Source organism: Oncorhynchus kisutch, linkage group LG22, assembly GCF_002021735.2.
Source record: "Oncorhynchus kisutch isolate 150728-3 linkage group LG22, Okis_V2, whole genome shotgun sequence".
NCBI classification, from domain to species: domain Eukaryota; kingdom Metazoa; phylum Chordata; class Actinopteri; order Salmoniformes; family Salmonidae; genus Oncorhynchus; species Oncorhynchus kisutch.
In genome coordinates, this window is record NC_034195.2 from 2891792 (window position 1) to 2914730 (window position 22939).

General features: G+C 40.8%; 1 protein-coding gene across 1 annotated transcript in view; it reads right to left on the minus strand.

Annotated features, from left to right (window-relative positions):
• LOC109867644 (chemokine-like protein TAFA-5) overlaps positions 1-22939 on the minus strand; it is a 109968-nt gene that overhangs the window by 53799 nt on the left and 33230 nt on the right. The window contains exon 2 of the mRNA XM_020456897.2: positions 11987-12136. Coding sequence (XP_020312486.1) covers positions 11987-12136 — 150 coding nt within the window. The remainder of the gene's footprint in view (positions 1-11986; positions 12137-22939) is intronic.

Below are 22939 nucleotides of genomic sequence, written 5' to 3' on the forward strand. Positions count from 1 at the left end.
CCATGGCGATTGAGTCAATGCATGGCGTGTGCTTCTTCACAAAACTAGATCTCAGGAGTGCGTTTAACCTGGTGCATATCCGGGAGGGGGACGAGTGGAAGACCGCATTCAGTACCACCACAGGGCATTATGAGTACCTCGTCATGCCGTACGGGTTGATGAATGCTCCATCAGTTTTCCAAACCTTTGTAGATGAGATTTTCAGGGAACTGCACGGGCAGGGTGTAGTGGTGTATATCGATGACATTCTGATGCCGAGCATGTGTCCTTGGTGCGCAAGGTACTTGGACGACTGTTGTAGCATGTCCTGTACGTCAAGGCTGAGAAATGTCTGTTCTTTCAGCAGGTCGTCTCCTTCCTAGGGTATCGCATTTCCACATTAGGCATGGAGATGGAGAGTGAGTACATCCGGGCAGCGAGGAGACTGAATCCTCGTCAGGCAAGGAGGGCCATGATCTTTACCCGTTTTGTGTGTACCCTATCCTACAGACCATGTTCCCAGAATAAGAAGGCAGACGCACTGTCCCGGCTGTATGACACAGAGGAGCGGCACATAGATCAGACTCCCATAATCCCGGCCTCCTGCCTGGTAGAGCTGGTCGTGTGGGATCTGGATGCGAACATTGAGCGTTGCGTACAGAGCCCGCTCCCCTCCAATGTCCCGTTGGGCGTATGTACGTTCCGTCTGCCGTCCATGACCAGTTGATCTCTTGGGCCCACACGTCACCCTCCTCTGGTCATCCGGGGTTCGGTCGGACGGTGTGCTGTCTGACTGGGAAGTACTGGTGGCCCATTTTGGCTAAGGACGTGAGGGTTTATGTCTCCTCCTGCTCGGTGTGCCCAGTGTAAGGCTCAGAGACCCCTGCCCAGAGGTAAGTTACATACCTTACCTGTTCCACAATGACCTTGGTCATATCTGTCACGGAACTTCCTCCCTCACAGGGAAATACCGCAATCCTGGTCGTTGTGGATTGTTTTTCTAAGTCCTGTCGTCTCCTCCCTCTGCCTGGTCTCCCTACAGACTGCGGAGGCCCTGTTTACACATGTCTTCCGGCACTACGGGTGCCTGAGAATATAGTGTGGGATCGGGGTCGAGAGTTTGGAAGGCGTTCATGGAACGTCTGGGGGTCTTGATTAGCCTTACCTCAGGTTTTCACCCAGAGAGTAATGGGCAGGTAGAGCGAGTCAATCAGGATGTGGGCAGGTTTCTGGCTCTCGACCCGTAACCTGCCCCTCCACCTGCCCAGCCAGAAGCTGGGTCCGCAGTTTGTGGGGCCATTTAAAGTCCTGAGGGTGAACGAGGTATGTTATAGATTACAGCTTCCCTCTGATTATCGTATTAACCCCTCGTTCCATGTGTCTCTCCTCAGGCTGGTGGTGGCTGGTCCGCTCCAGGAATCTGAGGTGTGGGAGGTCCCTCCACCCCCTTTGGACATCCAGGGGGCACAGGCGCACATTGTTAGTTCCATCCTGGATTCGAGGCGTCAGGTGAGGAGATCTCGTGGAGTGGGAGGGGTACGGGCCGGAGGAGTGGTGCTGGGTTCCGGTTGCAGATGTTTTGGATCCTAGAACTGCTGCGGGAATTTCACCGTCGCATCGCCCTGCGCCTCGTCCTCGAGGCCGGTGTCGGCGCGCCGCTGGAGCGGACGTCAGCGGCTTTCTAGCCATCGTTGCTCCATTTTTCATATATTCATTTGTCTTGTCTTGTTTCCATACACACCTGGTTTTCATTTCCCTAATCAATCTACTTGTATTTAACCGTGTATTTAACCTTTTAACCTTTAACCATGTTTTGTGTGTAATTGTTTCATGTTATTGTGCTGTCTTATTACGGGCTTTACTTTTGTTACGTTCCGTGTTTTGAGCACATTTGATTTATGTAGTGCTCTCGTTTTGAAACTACGCCTCTTATACACCCGATTGACAACATAATAATATAATTTTTCACCATATCTAAGAAAAATAAATAACAATGTGCAAAATTGCAGCATCCCACTTAAAACATTAAACTGGTCCCTCTTTTCTCACTCTTCTTTATTGCCATGTTATAACCAGCAGCACACAGCAATGCTGACCATATTTTTGCTTTTTTGAGAGATTTGCATTCAAGGGGCTGATGCAGTTTCTTCTCCCAGTAATTATTTGTCCTGTTTTCGAGAAGACCCTCTCAGAGGGAACGGATGTGGCCACTATGCAGAGTCTCCCTGTCATGACTTTTGTAAGCTGTGGGTAGACAGAGGCCTTGTTCTTCCACCAGCTCAGAGGATCTGCAGATCTATTTGGAGGGGCTCCTCCAAATAGGATCGGACCTCCATTAAGGCATCTGCTGAGGGATTCCTTCGTGCTGCATCCCCAGTTGCTCTCTCCTCAAACAGCATCCAAACAGCAGATGTTTGTGGCACTACTTCTGGTGCTTCTGCTCCATCTGATCTCTCTTCTTCCTGTTGCCCTGGTGCCTGAGCCAGCTGACTGCTGGGGCTGTCCCTCCCTGCTGCTTTGGTTATTCTTTGAAGAGCGCAATATTTTGTCACGAAAAGATGCTCGACTATGCATATAATTGGTAGCTTTGGAAAGAAAACACTCTAAGGTTTCCAAAACTGCAAAGATATTATCTGTGAGTGCCACAGAACTCAAGATGATACTTCCAAGATGATTCTTCATCCAGGAAATGGGCAGAATTTTCGAAGCTCTGTTTTCTATTGTCTCCTTATATGGCTGTGAATGCGCCGGGAATGAGCCTGCCCTTCCTATCGTTTCTCCAAGGTGTCTGCAGCATTGTGACGTATTTGTAGGCATATCATTGGAAGATTGGCCATAAGAGACTACATTTACCACGGGTCCGCCCGGTGTCCTTTGTGTAAATTGGTGCGTAATCTTCAGCCGCAGGCATTTTCTCCTGGGATTCAGAGGGGAAAGCACACTTCCACGAACGATATATCATCGAAGAGATATGTGAAAAACACCTTGAGGATTGGTTCTAAACAACGTTTGCCATGTTTCAGTCGATATTATGGAGTTAATTTGGAAAAAAGTTCGGCGTTTTGAAGACTGAATTTTCGTTTTTTTTGGTAGCCAAACGTGACGCACCAAACGGAGCGATTTCTCCTAAACAAATAATCTTTCAGGAAAAACTGAGCATTTGCTAACTGAGAGTCTCCTCATTGAAAACATCTGAAGTTCTTCAAAGGTAATGATTTTATTTGAATGATTCTGGTTTTTGTGAAAATGTTGCCTGTTGATGCTAACGCTAAATGCTATGCTAGGTGCGCTAGCTGTTACACAAATGCTTATTTTGCAATGGTTGAGAAGCATATTTTGAAAATCTGAGATGACAGTGTTGTTAACAAAAGGCTAAGCTTGAGAGCTAGCATATTAATTTCATTTCATTTGCGATTTTCATGAATAGTTAACGTTGCGTTATGGTAATGAGATTGAGGCTGTATTCACGATCCCGGATCCGGGATGGCTCGACGCAAGAAGTTAAGGACAACAAAGTCAAGTTATTTGAGTGGCCATCACAAAGCTCTGACCTCAATCCTATAGAGAATTTGTGGGCGAGCAAGGAGGCAACAACCCGACTCCGTTACACCAGCTCTGTCAGGAGGAATGGGTCAAAATTCACCCAACTTATTGTGGGAAGCGTTTGACCTAAGGTAAACTATTTAAAAGGCAATACACTCAATTAGTATTTGGTAGCATGTAAACTTCTGACCCACTGGGAATGTGATGATTGAAATAAAAGCTGAAATAAATAATTCTCTCTAATATTATTCTGACATTTCACATTATTAAAATAAAGTGGTGTTCCTAACTGTTCTAAGACGGGAGATTTTTACTTGGATTAAATGTCAGGAATTGTGAAAAACTGTGTTTAAATGTATTTGGCTAAGGTGTATGTTAACTTCTGACTTCAACTCTACATGTACAAACCATGCATGTTTAAGTTAGCTACATGTTGTTAGTGCCGATTTGGACATATTTGTATAAAAGGCAACATACAGAGCTCCATTTACATTTGTGTAAATATATTAAATATGAACGTATTTGATGAAATATTAGGTACGTACCTTATGATTTATATTCACTTGATTGAGATATATTCATTTGTTATTAGTGCAAGTTAGGTTTTGCCCCCCAACTCTTGCACCTTCATTGTACTGCTGTAAGTGTGTTAGGATAAAAGTAGGAAGTTGGGCCTTCGGGGGAAGAAGTCCTAGCTAGACACGGGAGCGGTATAGTCTTTTGACCATACAGACAGGTCATATTATGTATTTTCCATGCCAAGTAATCTATGCTTTTATTTGAAATAGGGAATTTTTTTTGTTTGTTAGATAAACCTTTGCACCATATCCCTGGATCTCATTGAATGTTTTGGCCATTTGGAAACCTTGAATGTGGACTGTATGCGTACAAACAAAAAAACGCTTTCAGGGCAGTGGCAAAGAGGAAAGAGGAAAGGAAGCCACTACACACGTGTCTCCTCTTCATTATTATGCTTCAAGGGACATGCAAGCAACCTTCTTTCTGGAAGAACCATATTGATGAAAGAAGTGATGACTAAAGGATTTCCTCTTTGAATAAATGTAGTTATTTACATGGAGGATGCTTCCTAAGTATTTGCACAAAGCAACAATTAATCTACACAATGATAAAGTGTTTGCAGGTGTTCAGGTGGACCAATTTATATATACTGTAAGATGAATCAAATGTGGATGCTTGACTGCAGTTAATTAGTTATGCAATTGGAGAAGGTTACAATGCATTATTATGCAGTGTTGTCAACACATTGTTTCCCCATTCTCTTTCATTTCTTTCACTCTATTTTCCTCCATATTAAAATGATTATTGTCTGTAGTGATATTAGTCTCACATCCTTTACCACACCGCAAATTGGCCAATGTTACCTTGTGTTGATTTTTCAGTGTAACATTTCTAATGTTGATTCAGGTGTTAAATTAACAGTCATTGTTGTAAAAGAACCCAAGTGTTGGTGTTAATAACCAGTGTTTATCATCTTAATATTATTAATATTAATAGTCAGCATTATCATATCTCCCAGCGGGTAGATTTTCTAAATGTGTTTGTTTTAATATCTATGGTTTTGCATGTACATTGATTAATTAATCTTATGCTAGTCAAATATAAATAACATATTGTTTAACTAATCCACCTGTTACTGAAATGGTTGTATCAGTTTAGATGGTATAAGTAGTCTCATGTCATCATCTTTCCAACTTGGCAGTCATTTTGAATGCAGGATGCGGGTGAGAAAAAAAAGACAAATGTTGCATATCCAAACTCTGGTTGATTACAATAGGAATTACACAAGTTTGCAAGCCTTCGTAACTTGCAGGCCTAATAGACATGAGTTTCAGGGCACTGATTTAGAGTAAATAGTGATGGGTCATTTGCGAATGATTCGGCTCGCATATCAGAAGAGCCAAATCTATTTATAAAAATATTTAAAAAATTAGATATGAATAATATTTAAATTAATAGAATTAACTAATTCAAAGAACGAAAAAAATATATAAAATAATATAGTCCTAAATGCTCAAGCACACACATATTCATTCTTTCTGCTCAGACTAACAGCCTCACCTGTTGTTCCTGTCAATCAGACATGCAGTGTCAATCAGACCCAACCGATGAACCAACTCACTAACTGTCACACACTTAAAACCTGTTGCGTCGAAGCCATCCCGGATCCGGGATCGTGAATACAGCTTCAAGCCTATCCTGAAAGATTATTTGTTTAGGAGAAATTGCTCCGTTTGGTGCGTCACGTTTGGCTACCAAAAAACCCCGAAAATTCAGTCTTCAAAACGCCGAACTTTTTTCCAAATTAACTCCATAATATTGACTGAAACATGGTAAACGTTGTTTAGAATCAACCCTCAAGGTGTTTTTCACATATCTCTTCATGATATATCGTTCGTTGAAAGCCTCCTCTCAATCACTGGATGACTGCGTGCAGCTTGTAGATTACGCACCAATTTAGACAAAGGACACCGGGCGGACCCCTGGTAAATGTAGTCTCTTATCTTCCAATGATATGCCTACAAATACGTCACAATGCTGCAGACACCTTGGAGATACGATAGAAAGGGCAGGCTCATTCCCGGCGCATTCACAGCCATATAAGGAGACAATGGAAAACAGAGCTTCAAAAATTCTGCCCATTTCCTGGTTGAAGTTTCATCTTGGATTCGCCTGTAGCATGAGTTCTGTGGCACTCACAGATAATATCTTTGCAGTTTGGAAACCTTAGTGTTTTCTTTCCAAAGCTGTCAATTATATGCATAGTCGAGCATCTTTTCATGACAAAATATTGCGCTTAAAACGGGCACGTTTTTTTTATCCATAAATTAAAAGAGCGCCCCCTATATCCAAGAAGTTAAGCCATTTTGCCACAACTTTGGAAGTATGCTTGGAGTCATTGTCCATTTGGAAGACCCATTTGCGACCCAGCTTTAACTTCCTGTCTGATGTCTTGAGATATTGCTTCAATATATCCACATAATTTTACTTCATGATGCCATCTACTTTATTAAGTGCACCAGTCCCGCTGCATCAAAGCACCCCCACAACAGGATGCTGCCACCCCCATGCTTCACATTTGGGATGGTATTCTTTGGCTTGCAAATCAAATCAAATCAAATTTATTTATATAGCCCTTCGTACATCAGCTGATATCTCAAAGTGCTGTACAGAAACCCAGCCTAAAACCCCAAACAGCAAGCAATGCAGGTGTAGAAGCACGGTGGCTAGGAAAAACTCCCTAGAAAGGCCAATACCTAGGAAGAAACCTAGAGAGGAACCAGGCTATGTGGGGTGGCCAGTCCTCTTCTGGCTGTGCCGGGTGGAGATTATAACAGAACATGGTCAAGATGTTCAATGTTCATCAATGACCAGCATGGTCGAATAATAATAAGGCAGAACAGTTGAAACTAGAGCAGCAGCACAGTCAGGTGGAAGTTGAAACTGGAGCAGCAGCATGGCCAGGTAGACCACGGACAGCAAGGAGTCATCATGTCAGGTAGTCCTGGGGCATGGTCCTAGGGCTCAGGTCAGTTGAAACTGGAACAGCAGCAAGCCTCCCCCTTTTTCTTCCAAACATAATGATGGCCATCATGGCCAAACAGTTCTATTTCTGTTTCTCAGAAAAGTATTATCTTTGTCAGTTGCAAACCGGAGCAGGGGCTTCTTCCTTGCTGAGCGCCCTTTCAGGTTATGTCAATATAGGACTCGTTTTACTGTGGATATAGATATTTTTGTACCTGTTCCTCCAGCATTTTCACAAGGTCCTTTGCTGTGTTTCTGGGATTGATTTGCACTTTTTGCACCAAAGTACATTCACCCCCAGGAGACAGAACATGTCTCCTTCCTGACCGGTATGACGGCTGCGTGGTCCCATGGTGTTTATACTTACGTACTATTGTTTGTATAAATGAATGTGGTACCTTTTGAAATTGCTCCCAAGGATGCAACTTGTGGAGGTCTACATGTTCTTTTCTGAGGTCTTGGCTGATTTCTTTTGATTTTCCCATAATGTCAAGCAAAGATGCACTGAGTTTGAAGCTAGGTCTTGAAATACATCCACAGGTACACCTCCAAATTGACTGAAATTATGTCAATTAGCCTATCAGAAGCTTCTAAAGCCATGACATAATTTTCTGGAATTTTCCAAGCTGTTTAAAAGGCACAGTCAACTTAGTGTATGTAAATTTCTGACCCACTGGAAATGTGAATTTTAAGTGAAATGATATGTCTTTAAAAAATTGTTAGAAAAATTACTTGTGTCATGCAAAAAGTAGATGGCCTAACCGACTTGCCAAAACTATAGTTTGTTAACCAGACATTTTTGGAGAGGTTGAAACACTTATGTTGGAGTAATTAAAACTTGTTTATGTAAAAAGTATGACTACAACTGTACAAACATACATACATACATACATACATACATACATACATACGCTATGCTACAGTAGAAATGACAACACAATATACAGAAAATAAGGCACTTACTTTGATTGGAATGCACAAATGTTCAAAGTTATTATTTGTAAGGAAAACAACAATGAAGGCAATGCGAGCGCCAGCCAGAAAATGTTCCAGGGGAAAAAAGTTTGTGCTAGACTGCACTAATGTCTGCATATTTGATCTTTGTAAACACTGGGGAGGTGATAGGCCTGTCATTGAAGAGATACGTTTGTCCAGTTCAGTAAAGCCTCAAACACACATTTCCGCAACAGTGAAATTGGCTACTTCTAAGTGAATTAATGAGGAGGCGGAACACACCTCAATTCAAACTTTTGTTAGAAACTTACACTTGTTAGAAAATCATTTGTGACTTGGTTTGCGGGCAGCGCAGGTTAACAGTCCTGTTGCGTAACAATCACATTTTGGAACAGTGATTGCATTCTGATGTCACGTGTATTAAAATACTGATGCTGGGGCTACCATTAGAGATATTTGGAACTCACGAGTGAAAAAGTAAATCAACATCTACCCTAAGTGGAAAATAATATTACAGGGCTATATTTGCTACATTTTAATGTCAAAATCAGACTCTAGAATATCTACCTAAAAAAATGTGTTCAATAGAGATTAAGTATTACTTCGATTTTTAAATGCTATACAATCAGAAGACATTTTTCTCTCAAGCACATGGGGGAAAAGAGAGTGGCTCGCTCATCACAGCAACAGGTCCCAGCAAAGGCACAGATACAGGGGCAGGGCAGACACTTTCATTAAAGGAATCCTGAGGATAATGCACTTTTACTGTTTGACCAAATCATGATTTTAGCAACACCCCGAACTCATTCTGACATTGCTCGTTCTGATATTGTTCGTTCTGTTATTTATCTTTTGGTTGAAAATGTGTGTATTGTTATTGTATTGGTAGATACCCCTGCAGTGTTGGAGCTAAATAACATGAGCATTTTGCTGCACCTTTCATAAAATCTGCAAACGTGTGTACATGACCAATAAACTTAGATTTTTGATTTGAAACCGTACCCCTATTTTTGCGAGTGAGTGTGATTATTTTACATTTATATTCAAAATATTGCTTCCAAAAATGTACTGTTATACTCTTTATGTACCCTAAAAGGCAATGAACTGTACCATGTGAGATCATTATGTGTACTGTAGCTCTTAAGGTACATTATGTGCATTGTCATGACTCTCCTGGGTGAGGATCAAAAGGTGCTAGATCAGCTTGGCAAATGGCTGACAGATAGCCAGACCTGTGCTGTGTGTAGAGAGACTTGCCGCCAAAACTTTTTTCTCAAAAAAGTGAACATTATTGGAACATTATTTCTGACATCTGAATGTTTGAAATGGTGAGTGGGGATCTAAAGAATAATCATGAAATATTGTTTATTATTTTGTGACGTCATTAAGGATGGTCTAACAAAATAACTGTAACTCTGAAATTCTATGTCAAGTTTACATCTAAATGTTGTGTAAAATATGTGATTTTAGTTTCTCATAACTTTTGCCCAGTCGGGAAGCACACCCAAGTGAGCGCAAACATTGTGTCGGCGTGATGGAGCACCCCCTTTTTACCCGAGGATAAAAGCCTTGGTAACGATATTTACATTCAGACCAGAAAACGTGAGAAGGTAGTCGACACGTTTGAAATGCTGAGTCCAGTAGACGGACAGCATGAGCTGAAAGTTACGAATGGTTGAATCTCAAAGACTCAACATGAGGTGAGAAGATAACCTCACCTATCAGACCAGAAAAGCGTGGAGCATTGGCCACACGTTGAAATAGTTATAAACTCTGAACCTCTCAACACAAGTGAAGAAGATAAAGACCAGAAAATTTGACAGTTTACAGCTGTGCATGTAAAAGGATCTAGAACTTGACTATCTACCTGAGAAAGGAAGGAGAAGATCCCATCTCAGACAGTCATTGGTGCATCTGAAGAAACATCCCCTACAAGCTGGAAAAACTAAGTAGGACATTGTGACCCCTGATGGACAACCAGAACCGTACACCCATCCAGCCCCTTCCTCATAGAAGGATTGGTTGGTTTCAACAGAGAGACAATGAACAAAGACAAGTAACTACATTGCATTTATTACCCAAACGGGCGGCAGTTTGTGAGCAAAGTATTATAATTACTCTGAGGGTAGTTCCTAAATGTACGATAAGTTTGACTCTTTGCCTCTCCCTCTCCATATGTGTAACACGTGGTCATATCTTGTCAGTCCACTAGGGACTTTTGTCTCATGTAAGTGTGTATGTGTATTCTGTGTTATTATTTAGTTAGTTAGAAAAAATAAATAATGAAATACATTTGTGTAGAACGGGGTTCTTGCGGATTCAAGAAGTCTGCAACGTTCAGAATGAGACTGATATGAGGTAATGATTAATACGTGCCTGTTATCGATATATAATTTATATATATTCGAGTTTAATTTGGGAGATGGTAACTCATTAAACAACTTCTTCTTGATTAATTTAATCGAGCAACAATTAAACACAGTTAGTTGATTCGATAAATAACAGTCATCACATTAATGATAGTCACGTCACGACAGTATTTGAATCTTGTTCTACCACAGGGAACAATACGGTACCCTAAGCATACCTTTAATACCAAGAGTGTATACCAACCACTGCTTTTAGTTGATTCTGTTGAATTCTCTAATTCCTTCAGAACTCATACACTGAAGGAATGTTTCACTCGTTATTTCTTCGAGAGTAATTTGCGAATGGGGAGCTGTTCCTTGTGTGATTAAAAGATACCTTGAGGGTCTTTCAATGAGATCGAGGTCACAGGTGAAACCATTCCATGGCAACATTTCTACAAAGGCAGAAGCAATCTACTCTCTGATTGAGCCTTTCTAAATATAATCCAACTCATTATGAGCAACATTTTTGTGATATTTTGGCCCAGATCCTTGCAGATTGGCCGAAGCAGAGGATTTAAACTGTGATGGATATATGGATTATCCTGTTTGAAATGTGACCTCTGTGGAATGGGGATAGAGGAAAGAGACATTTGTAGCATTTGGTACTGCAGCCTGAGGACTTTGAGAACTGAAGGGAAGATTAAAAATAACTGAAATCTCACTTGTTTTTCCACTGATAGAGTAAACACTGCTCTATGGCTCACCAATGTTTATTTCTGGAACAAACAACAAAAGAAAGTGAGTGCCTGAGCTAAGATGCAACCTGACATAAATACCAAGCCTGCAAAGATGTGCCATGCTCTAGGTAAGTAAAGGTCACCCAAGATGTATTGCCAACATCATTTTAAACGCAATGACAACCACCAGCCACCTCAGGTGTTAAACCTGTTATTAGGATGTTGTGTTATGTGCTTCACTCAGGTACATGGGTATCATAGCAACAACTGCAGCAGGAAGAGTGTCAAAGGCAAGTTGTCAACAGTAAAGCTGGAAAAACAGGTCACATCTTTCACAAAATGCCAAAACAAAGTTGAGGGTGCCTAAAATAAATCGCTCTGGTGCCAGGCAACATTATAGAAAGGATACAAATCACTGGAAAAATGCAAATGTCAGCCTTTTTTGATCCATGGGGGCTTTTTGATCCATGAGGGCTTTTGTCAATAGTCTTTGTAAGTATTGCGCAAAGGGAGAGAAGGTATTTCAACTTGATAAAACATCCAAGTGTTCCCGTTGAAGCACAAAAAGTAATATAAGCACAATGCAACCCCACAGAGAGAGGCAATTCGATGTGCATCCAGCAGCTGCTTTCCAATTCTCCCCAGATGGCACCCAGGACAAGGACAGCAGGTGATGAAATGCAATGCAACACTCCATTCGAGATGCCTAAACCACCTTAACAGAGATAACGGAGTAAACCACAACATCAGAAATGGTCTTAGATGCATAGGGGGTGGTGGCACAAGAGGCCCTTGAGGAAAGCTCTTTAAGCCCCTCAACCCCCATGCTTCGGGGGTTCTCTCTGAAAGTTAAGGATGGAGGTGGATCTTGGTTCTTACCGTCTACACAAGCCGGACTGGCTCTCGTGGTGCCTGCAATCTGACCCTTTTTGCAGGCACACCTCGCCGTCTGTCGTGCTATGGTCCGCCGTGGCTGACTGCTGTCCCGGTCCAGAGTAACTATCTCACAAGTACCCGCTGCCAACTGACCTAAAGACAGGAAGAATGAAAGGAAATGATGTAAGAGAGAGATAACAATTGGAAGTGAAGTGTATTCTACATGGTGGAATTACCATTTCAAGAAAAATATTTCCAGTGTAGAAACATTTAAGTGAAAGGTTGCATTGAATGGATACAAAGCAAGAACATTAACCAACCAATCATTCACCACCAATCAACCAGTCACCACCAACTAATAACAAAGGTCCTTTCCAGTTACCTTTCCCCTCACCTCCTATAGGCTAACACCATCTCTGACAACGTCACACGTGATAACATTGCTGATAGAGGATTCCCTAGATATCCATTTATACATCCCAGTCATATTTCAGACTGTTTAATTTCCCTTCCTCAGTGCATGGATGAGGTGGACCAGTTGTTTGATTAGACACCAGAGATGTTGATGTATCTAAGTCCTGGGACCTTTTGACCTATCTCCTGATAGGACATTAACCTGTGTGAGTGGACTGGCCCTGGGGCATTCTCCATAGGGACTCAGTGGGTTCTCAGAGTCAGTGATTATAATTTGCAAGCACCGTGGTGTGGTAATTTAATCTGGCCCCAAGTCACAGTGTAGAGGTTCGGGGGAGTTAATTAAGTTTACTGCAGAGACACATTCAGAGTAATAGTGGGCTGTCTAGGATAGTGATTCAAAAGTACAGAGAGAAATGTTCAAGTCTCTCACAGGTTTCCAAGTTAAAAAAGGAGCACAACAAATGTGGGCCAGTATCCACAAAGCAAGAGCTGATTTACATATACAGTGCATTCGGAAATGATTTAGACCCCTTACATTTTTCAGAATTTTGTTATGTTAAAGACCTTATTCTAAAATGGATTACATGTATTTATTCCCTAATCAATCTACACACAATACCCCGTAATAACAAAGCAAAAACTGTTTTAGACATTTTTGCAAATGTATTACAAAAACCCAGCCGGAAATATCACATTTATATACATTTATATTCAGTACCAGTCAAAAGTTGGATCACACTTTTTATATTAATTTTACTATTTTATACCAACTCATCGCAAACCATCTCACTTGGGTTGAGATCGGGTGATTATGGAGGCCAGGTCATCTGATGCAGCACTCCATCACTCCTGTGGCGGCAGCTAGCCGAGTGGTTAGAGCTTTGGACTTGTAACCGAATGGTTGCAAGATCAAATGCCTGAACTGACAAGGTAAAAAAGGTACAAATCTGTCATTCTGCCCCTGAACCAGGCAGTTAACCCACTATTTCTAGGCTGTCATTGAAAATAAGAATTTGTTCTTAACTGAGTTACCTAGTTAAATAAAGCAAAACATTTTTTTTAACTATCCTTCTTGGTCCAATAGCCCTTACACAGCCTGAAGGTGTGTTGGGTAATTGTCCTGTTGAAAAACAAATGATAGGTCCCAATAAGTACAAACCAGATGGGATGGTGTATCGCTGTAGAATGCTGTGGTAGCTATGCTGGTTAAGTGTGCCTTGAATTCAAAATAAATTATTGACAGTGTCACCAACAAAGCACATCACACCTCCTCCTCCACGCTTCACGGTGGGAACCACACATGCAGAGATCATCTGTTCACCTACTCTGCATCTCACAAAGACACGGTGGTTGGAACCTAAAATCTCAAATTTGGACTCCTCAGACCAAAAGACAGATTGCCACTTGTCTAAGGTCCATTGCATTTCTTGTCCCAAGGAAGTCTCTTCTTCTTATTGGTGTCCTTTAGAAGTGGTTTCTTTGCAGCAATTTGACCATGAAGGCCTGATTCACGCAGTCTCCTCTGAACATTTCATGTTGAATTGTGTCTGTTACTCTGTCTCTGTTAAGTATTTATTTGGGCTGCAATTTGAGGCTGGTAACTAATGAACGTACCCTCTGCAACAGAGGTAACTCTGGGTCTTCCTTCCCTGTGGCGGTCCTCATGAGAGCCAGTTTCAACATAGCTGTCACGTTCTGACCTTAGTTCTTTTATTTAGGTCTTTGTTTTAGTATGGTCAAGGCGTGAGTTGGGTGGGTTGTCTATGTTGGTTTTTGAGTTTGGCCTGGTATGGTTCTCAGGTGTCGTTGTCTCTGATTGAGAACCATACTTAGGCAGCCTTTTTCCACCTGTGTTGGTGGGTGTTTGTTTTCTGTTTAGTGTATGTCACCTTACAGAACTGTTTCGTTTCATTCGCCGTTGTTATCTTGTTTAGTGTTCTCTGTTTAACAAATATGAACATGGACACGTGCCACGCTGCATATTGGTCCGATCTTGACTACTCATCCTCAGATGACGAGGCGAACCGTTACAATAGCGCTTGATGGTTTTTTGCGTCTGCAGTTGAAGAATCTTTCAAAAATTCTTCAAATGTTCTTTATTGACTGACCTTCAGCTTAAAGTAAAGTAATGTTGGACTGTCGTTTCTCTTTGCTTATGTGAGCTGATCTTGGTCTTTTACCAAATAAGGCCATCTTCTGTATACCACCCTTACAATGTCACAACACAACTCATTGGCTCAAACGCATTAAGAAGGAAAGACATTTAACCTTTATCAAGGTACACCTGTTAATTGAAATGCATTCCAGGTGACCAACTCAGGAAGCTGGTTGATAGAATGCCAAGAGTGCGCAAAGCTGTGGCTACTATGAATAATCTCAAATATAAAATACATTTTTGGTTACTACATGATTTCATATGTGTTATTTCATAGTTTATGTATTCACATTTTTTTTTACAGTGTATAAAATAGAGAAAAACCCTGGAATGAGTAGGTGTGTGTATACATTTTTGACTGGTACTGTAAGTATTCAGACCCTTTACCTAGTACTTTGTTGAAGCACCTTTGGCAGCGATTCCAGCCTTGAGTTCTCTTTGGGTATGACGCTACAAGCTTGACACACCTGTATTTGGGGTGTTTCTCCCATTCTTCTCTGCAGATCCTCTCAAACTCTATCAAGTTGAATGGGGAGAGTCGCTGCACAGTTATTTTCAGGTCTCTCCAGAGATGTTCGACCGGGTTCAAATCCGGGCTCTGGCTGGGGCGCTCAAGGACATTCAGAGACTTGTCCCAAAGTCACTTCTGCATTATCTTGGCTGGGTCGCTGTCCCATTGTAAAGGTGAGCCTTCACCACAGTCCGAGGTACTGAGCGATCTGGAGAAGGTTTTCATCAAGGATCTCTTGTGCTTTTCTCCATTCATCTTTGCCTCAATCCTGACTAGTCTCCCAGTCCCTGACACTGAAAAAACATCCCCACAGTATGATGCTGCCACCACCATGCTTCACCGTAAGGATGGTGCCAGGTTTCCTCCAGACATGACGCTTGGCATTCAGGCCAAAGAGTTCAATCTTGGTTTCATCAGACCAGAGAATCTTGTTTCTCGTGGTCTGTGACTCCTTAAGGTGCCTTTTGGCAAACTCCAAGCGTGCTATCATGTGCCTTTTACTGAGGAGTGGCTTCCATCTGGCCACTCTATGATAAAGTATTGATTGGTGGAGTGCTGCAGAGATGACTGTCCTTCTGGAAGTTTCTCCCATCTCTGTCTGAGTGACCATAGCTTCTTGGTCACCTCCCCGACCAATGACCTTCTCCCCTCAATTGCTCAGTTTGGCCTGGCAGCAAGCTCTAGGAAATGTCTTGGTGGTTCCAAGCTTCTTCCATTTAAGAATGATGGGATGGAGGCCACTGTGTTTGTTCGGAACCTTAAATTCTGCAAACATTTCTTGGCACCCTTCCCCAGAGCTGTGCTTTGACACAATCCTTTCTCGGCGCTCTAAGGAAAATTCCTTCGACCTCATGCTTGGTTTTGGCTCTGACATGCACTGTTAAATGTGGGACCTTATATAGACAGGTGTTTGCCTTTCCAAATAATGTCCAATCAATTGAATTTACCACAGGTGGACTCCAATCAAGTTGTAGAAATAGCTCAAGTATGATCAATGGAAACAGGATGCACCTGAGCTAAAATTCAAGTGTAAAGGGTCTGAATAGTTATGAAAATAAGGTATTTCTGTTTTCTATTTTTAATACATTTGCAAAAAAATCTAAAAACCAGTTTTCACTTTGTCATTACAGGTTATTGTGTAAATTGCTGAGGAAATTTTTTGATTTATTCCATTTTAGAATGAGTCTAATATAACAAAATGTGGAAAAAGTCAAGGTCTGAATACTTTCCAAATGCACTGTAAATACATTGGAATTTGCCTTCCATACAACGCAGTTCCAAGACATTGTATTTGACTTGTTCTACACCTGTTAGTACACTGTGAAAAAAATCAATGCCTAACTCATTAAAGATATTGACTAGTGCTACTCAAACATTTACAAAGGTCACTAGAACTCAAATAAAAAAAAGCGGTACTATGTCAATAAGATTTCTTATTACTTAATGTTTTTGAGTACTGTTAACAACTTTTAGGTTATTGAGGAAATATATTTTTTTTATTTGTGTTCTGCTAATCTAAACAATTGAGTTTTTACAAGTTATGATTATTTAATATTTTAAAGTCAATGTAACATTTATTAATAAGTTGTTCTTACTTGATTCTATTACGTTTTATGTCTTTACCTAAAATCATAAGGTAGTAGTCATAAACACCTGATTTTGTTGTGCTCATAGGAGGTATTATTATGAATAGGTAATAGTGTCACGTGGTACACAATGTTGTATGTACGTTGTGAAGAAATAAAAGTACATTTCTAAAAGAGTATTAAGCCGTTTATTGCGTGATGAGGTGCTCATTGGGAACAGATATATAAAAACGTTTGGACAAACCGACGTTCAATAATGAAACGAGCCATTCCTCACCAGCAGCAAGGTCTTAATGATAGAGGGCATCACTCTAAAAACGCTTACAGTTTACCACCAGTTATTGTTAGAGGAATGAGAAACATGCTTAACAATGCCTGCTAAGGTGTATCACCAAATAAATAAAACAATGATAAACATTGATACACCACCACTGCAAATTACTAAGCAGAACTACTTACTACTTGAAATTGTTAACAGAACAATTCCCTTTTTACAGTGTACTGTATGCGCCATATTCATTAGATCCGTTACTTTGTAGTTCAATTACATTTAGATCCAAGTACCTGAATATGTAGATGCACTGGTATTTAGATCAATACTCAATACAGTGTTGGGGAAGTGTTGGGGAAGCTACTCTGAAAATATAATTTACCAAGCTACCAATTACTTCATAATGAAATAAAGTTTAGTTACACTAAAGCTACCCTTAAGAAAAATATATACTGAACAAAAATATAAATGCAATTTGGAAAGTATTGGTCCCATGTTTCAAAAAAGATCCCAGAAATGTTCCATACACACAAAAAGCTGTTTACATCCCTGTTAGTGAGAATTTCTCATTTGCCAAGATAATCCACACGACAGGTGTGGCATATCAAGCAGCTGATTAAACAACATGACCATTACACAGGTGCACCTTGTGCTGGGGACAATAAAAGGCCACACTAAAATGTGCAGTTTTAACACACAACGCCACAGATGTCTCACGTTTCGAGGGTGCGTGCAATTGGCATGTTGACTGCAGGAATGTCCAGCTGTTGACAAGGCATGTAATGTTAATTTCTCTGCCATAACCTGCCTCCAACGCTGTTTTTCGAGAATTTGGCAGTACGTCAAACTTGCCTCACAACCCCAGACGGCATGTAACCACGTTAAACCAGGACCTCCACATCTGGCTTCTTAACCTGCGAGAACATCTGAGATCAGCACACAGACAGCTGATGAAATTGAGAACTATTTATGTCTGCAATAAAGCCTTTTTGTTGGGAAAAATTCATTGTGATTGGCTGAACCTGTCTCCCAGTGGATGAGCCTATGCCCTCCCAGGCCCACCCATGGCTGCACCCCTGCCCAGTCATGTGAAATCCATAGATTAGGTCCTAATAAATTGATTTCAATTGACTGATGTTCTTATCTGAACTGTAGCTCAGTAAAATCATTGAAATTGTTGCATGTTGTGTTTACGGATGAAATATGGATTATATAATTAATTGCCAAGTGAAAACATGTTTTTAGACATGTTGCAAATGTATTGAAAATGAAATACAGATATCATTCGCATAAATATTCACACCCATGTCAGAATCCCCTTTAGCAGAGATTACAAGCTGTGGGTCTTTCTGAGTAAGTCTCTTAGAGCTCTGATCATAAATATTCACACCCATGTCAGAATCCCCTTTAGCAGAGATTACAGCTGTGGGTCTTTCTGAGTAAGTCTCTTAGAGCTCTGATCATAAATATTCACACCCATGTCAGAATCCCCTTTAGCAGAGATTACAAGCTGTGGGTCTTTCTGAGTAAGTCTCTTAGAGCTCTGATCATAAATATTCACACCCATGTCAGAATCCCCTTTAGCAGAGATTACAAGCTGTGGGTCTTTCTGAGTAAGTCTCTTAGAGCTCTGATCATAAATATTCACACCCATGTCAGAATCCCCTTTAGCAGAGATTACAGCTGTGGGTCTTTCTGAGTAAGTCTCTTAGAGCTCTGATCATAAATATTCACACCCATGTCAGAATCCCCTTTAGCAGAGATTACAAGCTGTGGGTCTTTCTGAGTAAGTCTCTTAGAGCTCTGATCATAAATATTCACACCCATGTCAGAATCCCCTTTAGCAGAGATTACAAGCTGTGGGTCTTTCTGAGTAAGTCTCTTAGAGCTCTGATCATAAATATTCACACCCATGTCAGAATCCCCTTTAGCAGAGATTACAGCTGTGGGTCTTTCTGAGTAAGTCTCTTAGAGCTCTGATCATAAATATTCACACCCATGTCAGAATCCCCTTTAGCAGAGATTACAAGCTGTGGGTCTTTCTGAGTAAGTCTCTTAGAGCTCTGATCATAAATATTCACACCCATGTCAGAATCCCCTTTAGCAGAGATTACAGCTGTGGGTCTTTCTGAGTAAGTCTCTTAGAGCTCTGATCATAAATATTCACACCCATGTCAGAATCCCCTTTAGCAGAGATTACAGCTGTGGGTCTTTCTGAGTAAGTCTCTTAGAGCTCTGATCATAAATATTCACACCCATGTCAGAATCCCCTTTAGCAGAGATTACAAGCTGTGGGTCTTTCTGAGTAAGTCTCTTAGAGCTCTGATCATAAATATTCACACCCATGTCAGAATCCCCTTTAGCAGAGATTACAGCTGTGGGTCTTTCTGAGTAAGTCTCTTAGAGCTCTGATCATAAATATTCACACCCATGTCAGAATCCCCTTTAGCAGAGATTACAGCTGTGAGTCTTTCTGAGTAAGTCTCTTAGAGCTCTGATCATAAATATTCACACCCATGTCAGAATCCCCTTTAGCAGAGATTACAAGCTGTGGGTCTTTCTGAGTAAGTCTCTTAGAGCTCTGATCATTGCTAGACATCCATTTTCAAGTCTTGCCATATATTTTCAAGCCAATTTAAGTCAAAACTGTAACTAGGCCACTCAGGAACATTCAATGTCATCCTGGTAAGCAACTCCAGTGTATATTTGGCCTTGTGTTTTCGGTTATTGTTCTGCTGAATGTTGAATTTGTCTCCCAGTGTCTGTTGGAAAACAGACTGAAGCTGGTTTTCCTCTGGAATTTTGCCTGTGCTTCAAATCAAATCAAAGTTTATGTCACGTGTGCCGAATACAACAGGTGTAGACTTACAGGCTCTAACCAATGGTGCGAAAAAAAGGTACCTGTGTGTGTAGGTAAGTAAAGAAATGACACAACAGTAAAAAGACATTTGAAAAAAAAAGAGTAGCAAGGCTATATACAGACACCTGTTAGTCAGGCTTAGAGGTAGTATGTACATGTAGGTATTGTTAAAGTGACTATGCATATATGATGAACAGAGAGCAGCAGAAGCGTAAAAAGAGGGGTTGGTGGGTGGTGGGACACAATGCAGATAGCCCGGTTAGCCAATGTGCGGGAGCACTGGTTGGTCGGGCCAATTTAGGTAGTGTGTACATGAATGTATAGTTAAAGTAACTATGCATATAAGATAAACAGAGAGGTAACCTTTTGGTTACCTGTTCAGGAGTCTTATGGCTTGGGGGTAAAAACTGTTGAGAAGCCTTTTTGTCCTAGACTTGGCACTCCTGTACCGCTTGCCATGAGGTAGTAGAGAGAACAGTCTATGACTGGGGTGGCTGGGGTCTTTGACAATTTTTAGGGCCTTCCTCTGACACCGCCTGGTGTAGAGATCCTGGATGGCGTAGAGGTCCTGAAGTGCCTTTCGGTCGGAGGCCGGGCAGTGATGCAACCGGTCAGGATGCTCTAGATGTTGCAGCTGTAGAACCTTTTGAGGATCTCAGGACCCATGCCAAATCTTTTTATTTTCCTGATGGGGAATAGGCTTTGTCGTGCCCTATTCACGACAGTCTTGGTGTGTTTGGACCAATCTAGTTTGTAGTTGGATGTGGATACCAAGGAATTTGAAGCTCTCAACCTTAGCTCTATTCTGTTTCTTTTTATCCTAAAAAACTCCCTAGTCTTCGCCAATGACAAGCATACCCATCACATGATGCAGCCACCACATTGTTTGAAAATTTGAAGAGTGGAACTCAGTAATGTCTTGTGTTCGATTTGACCCAAACACAACATTTTGTATCCAGGACATGAAGTTAATTTCTTTGCCACATTTGAGCAGTTTTACTTCAGTGCCTAATTGCAAACAGGTTTTGGTTTTGGAATCTTTTTTTATTCTGTACAGGCTTCCTCTTCACTCTGTCATTTATGTTACTATAATGTTGTTAATCCATCCTCTGTTTTCTCCTGTCATAGCCATTAAACTCTAACTGTTTTAAAGTCACCATTGGCCTCATGGTAAAATCCCTGTGTGGTTTCCTTCCTCTCCGGCCACTGAGTTAGGAAGGACACCTGTATCTTTGTAGTGAGAGTTTATTGATACACCATCCAAAGTGTAATTAATAACCTTACCATGCTGAAAAAGATATTCACTGAATGCTTTTTTTATCTACCAATAGGTGCCCTTCTTTGCGTGGCGCTTGGAAAACCTCCATGGTCTTGGTGGTTGAATCTGTGCTTGAAATTCACTGTTCAACTGAGGGACCTTTCATATAATTGTATGTGTGTGGTACAGAGATGTGGTAGTCCTTCAAAAATCATGTTAAATACAATTATTGCACACAGAGTGAAATGATGCGATTTATTATTTGACTTATTAAGCACATTTTTACTCCTGAATTTATGTAGGCTTGCCATATCAAAGGGATTGAATACTTGTTGACAGAAGACATTTTAGCTTTCATTTTTTATTAATTTGTAAAAACAAACTAGCAGAATACCACTTTGACATTATGTGGAATGTTGTGTGTAGGTCTGTGGTGGACAAATCTTAATACACACGGCAAACTGTTGAGCGTGAAAAACCCAGCATTGTTGCAGTTCTTGACACACTCAAACCGGTGCACCTGGCACCTACTACCATACCCCGTTCAAAGGCATTTAAATACTTTGTCTTGCCCATTCACCCTCTGAATGGCACAATCCATGTCTTAATTGTCTCAAGGCTTAAAAATCCTTCTTTAACCTGTGTCTTCCCCTTCATCTACACTGAAGTGGATTAAACAAGTGACATCAATAATGGATCATAGCTTTCACCTGGTCAGTCTATGTCATGTAAAGAGCAGGTGTTCCTAATGTTTTGTACACTTAGTGTATGCAGAAATTAAAAGTTCATTCAAAATCTTAAAGATGGATATGGATTTGTAGTCTAATGTATAACTACATAATCAATATGATTATTGACATTTTACTCGGGCGCTTTGTGGGTATGTCTACATTCCCTGCCTTGTTTTGCTTTCATTCTCATTTGGATTGATTGGTAGATTGCAAATAAAAACTACCATTCTTGTCCATGAAAATTGTTTCTCCTTCTCAAGGCTTCCAAAATAACAGCCTTCAGCAATGAAAGCCGATTATTTTATTTAGTATCACAGCATGCCTATCTACAAAAAGGGGTTGATTTGTCCTTTTGCTGTTCAAATTGAGAATAAGAAAACATTGGTTAGCTTCTTCTCTTATTAGGTCTTTGACATGTTCTGAGGTACAGTTGAGTAAAATACTGCTCCCATTTTAACTCTACCTTGTTAATCTACTAAATGAAAAACCACAAAAGGCCATTATCTTATCCAATTTCATATGGATATTAAACCTTCGGGAGTAACTGTATATTCAATATTGCTCAAAAATCCCTGTCGCATCATGAGCAGTTTAGATCTAATGGCTTACATTTATTTAAGTAAATGACCATTATGACCATGCTTCACATGCTTACTTTCCAGAGCTGGAACATTCTCAAAAGTTGCAATTGAAAATAAGAGGCCGCACACTGGGGAAAAGGTATGTCATTTTTATCATTCCATGCATTGATCCAATAGGCTCTTTTTCAGGTACGCAATTTCTGCTTTCCATTGTTGCTGTCTATTTCTGTCCTATGCCTGCTGAGCACCTCAACAAACATTGTTAAACAAAGTTTTTTTAATGTGTAATAACCATATTGCAAGAGCTCCATATCGATATATCCATATCGCCAGACTCTACTGGATTATGGATTTTTCTGAATTGGTGAAATTACTGCATTATGTGTAATTCTTACCGTCCACTAACGGCAATGTGAGTGCCTATTACCATCTAGTGGGCTCCCGACGTATTGTGGCTGGGATCGAGGATAGGTTTGAACTGTGAGCTAACGCTCAGAGGATAGTGGGTTCAGTGCTAGGCATAGTTTTTTTTCCAAACCTTAACCCTTACCTTAAAACAGGTTAACCCTGATGCCTAAATTTAACC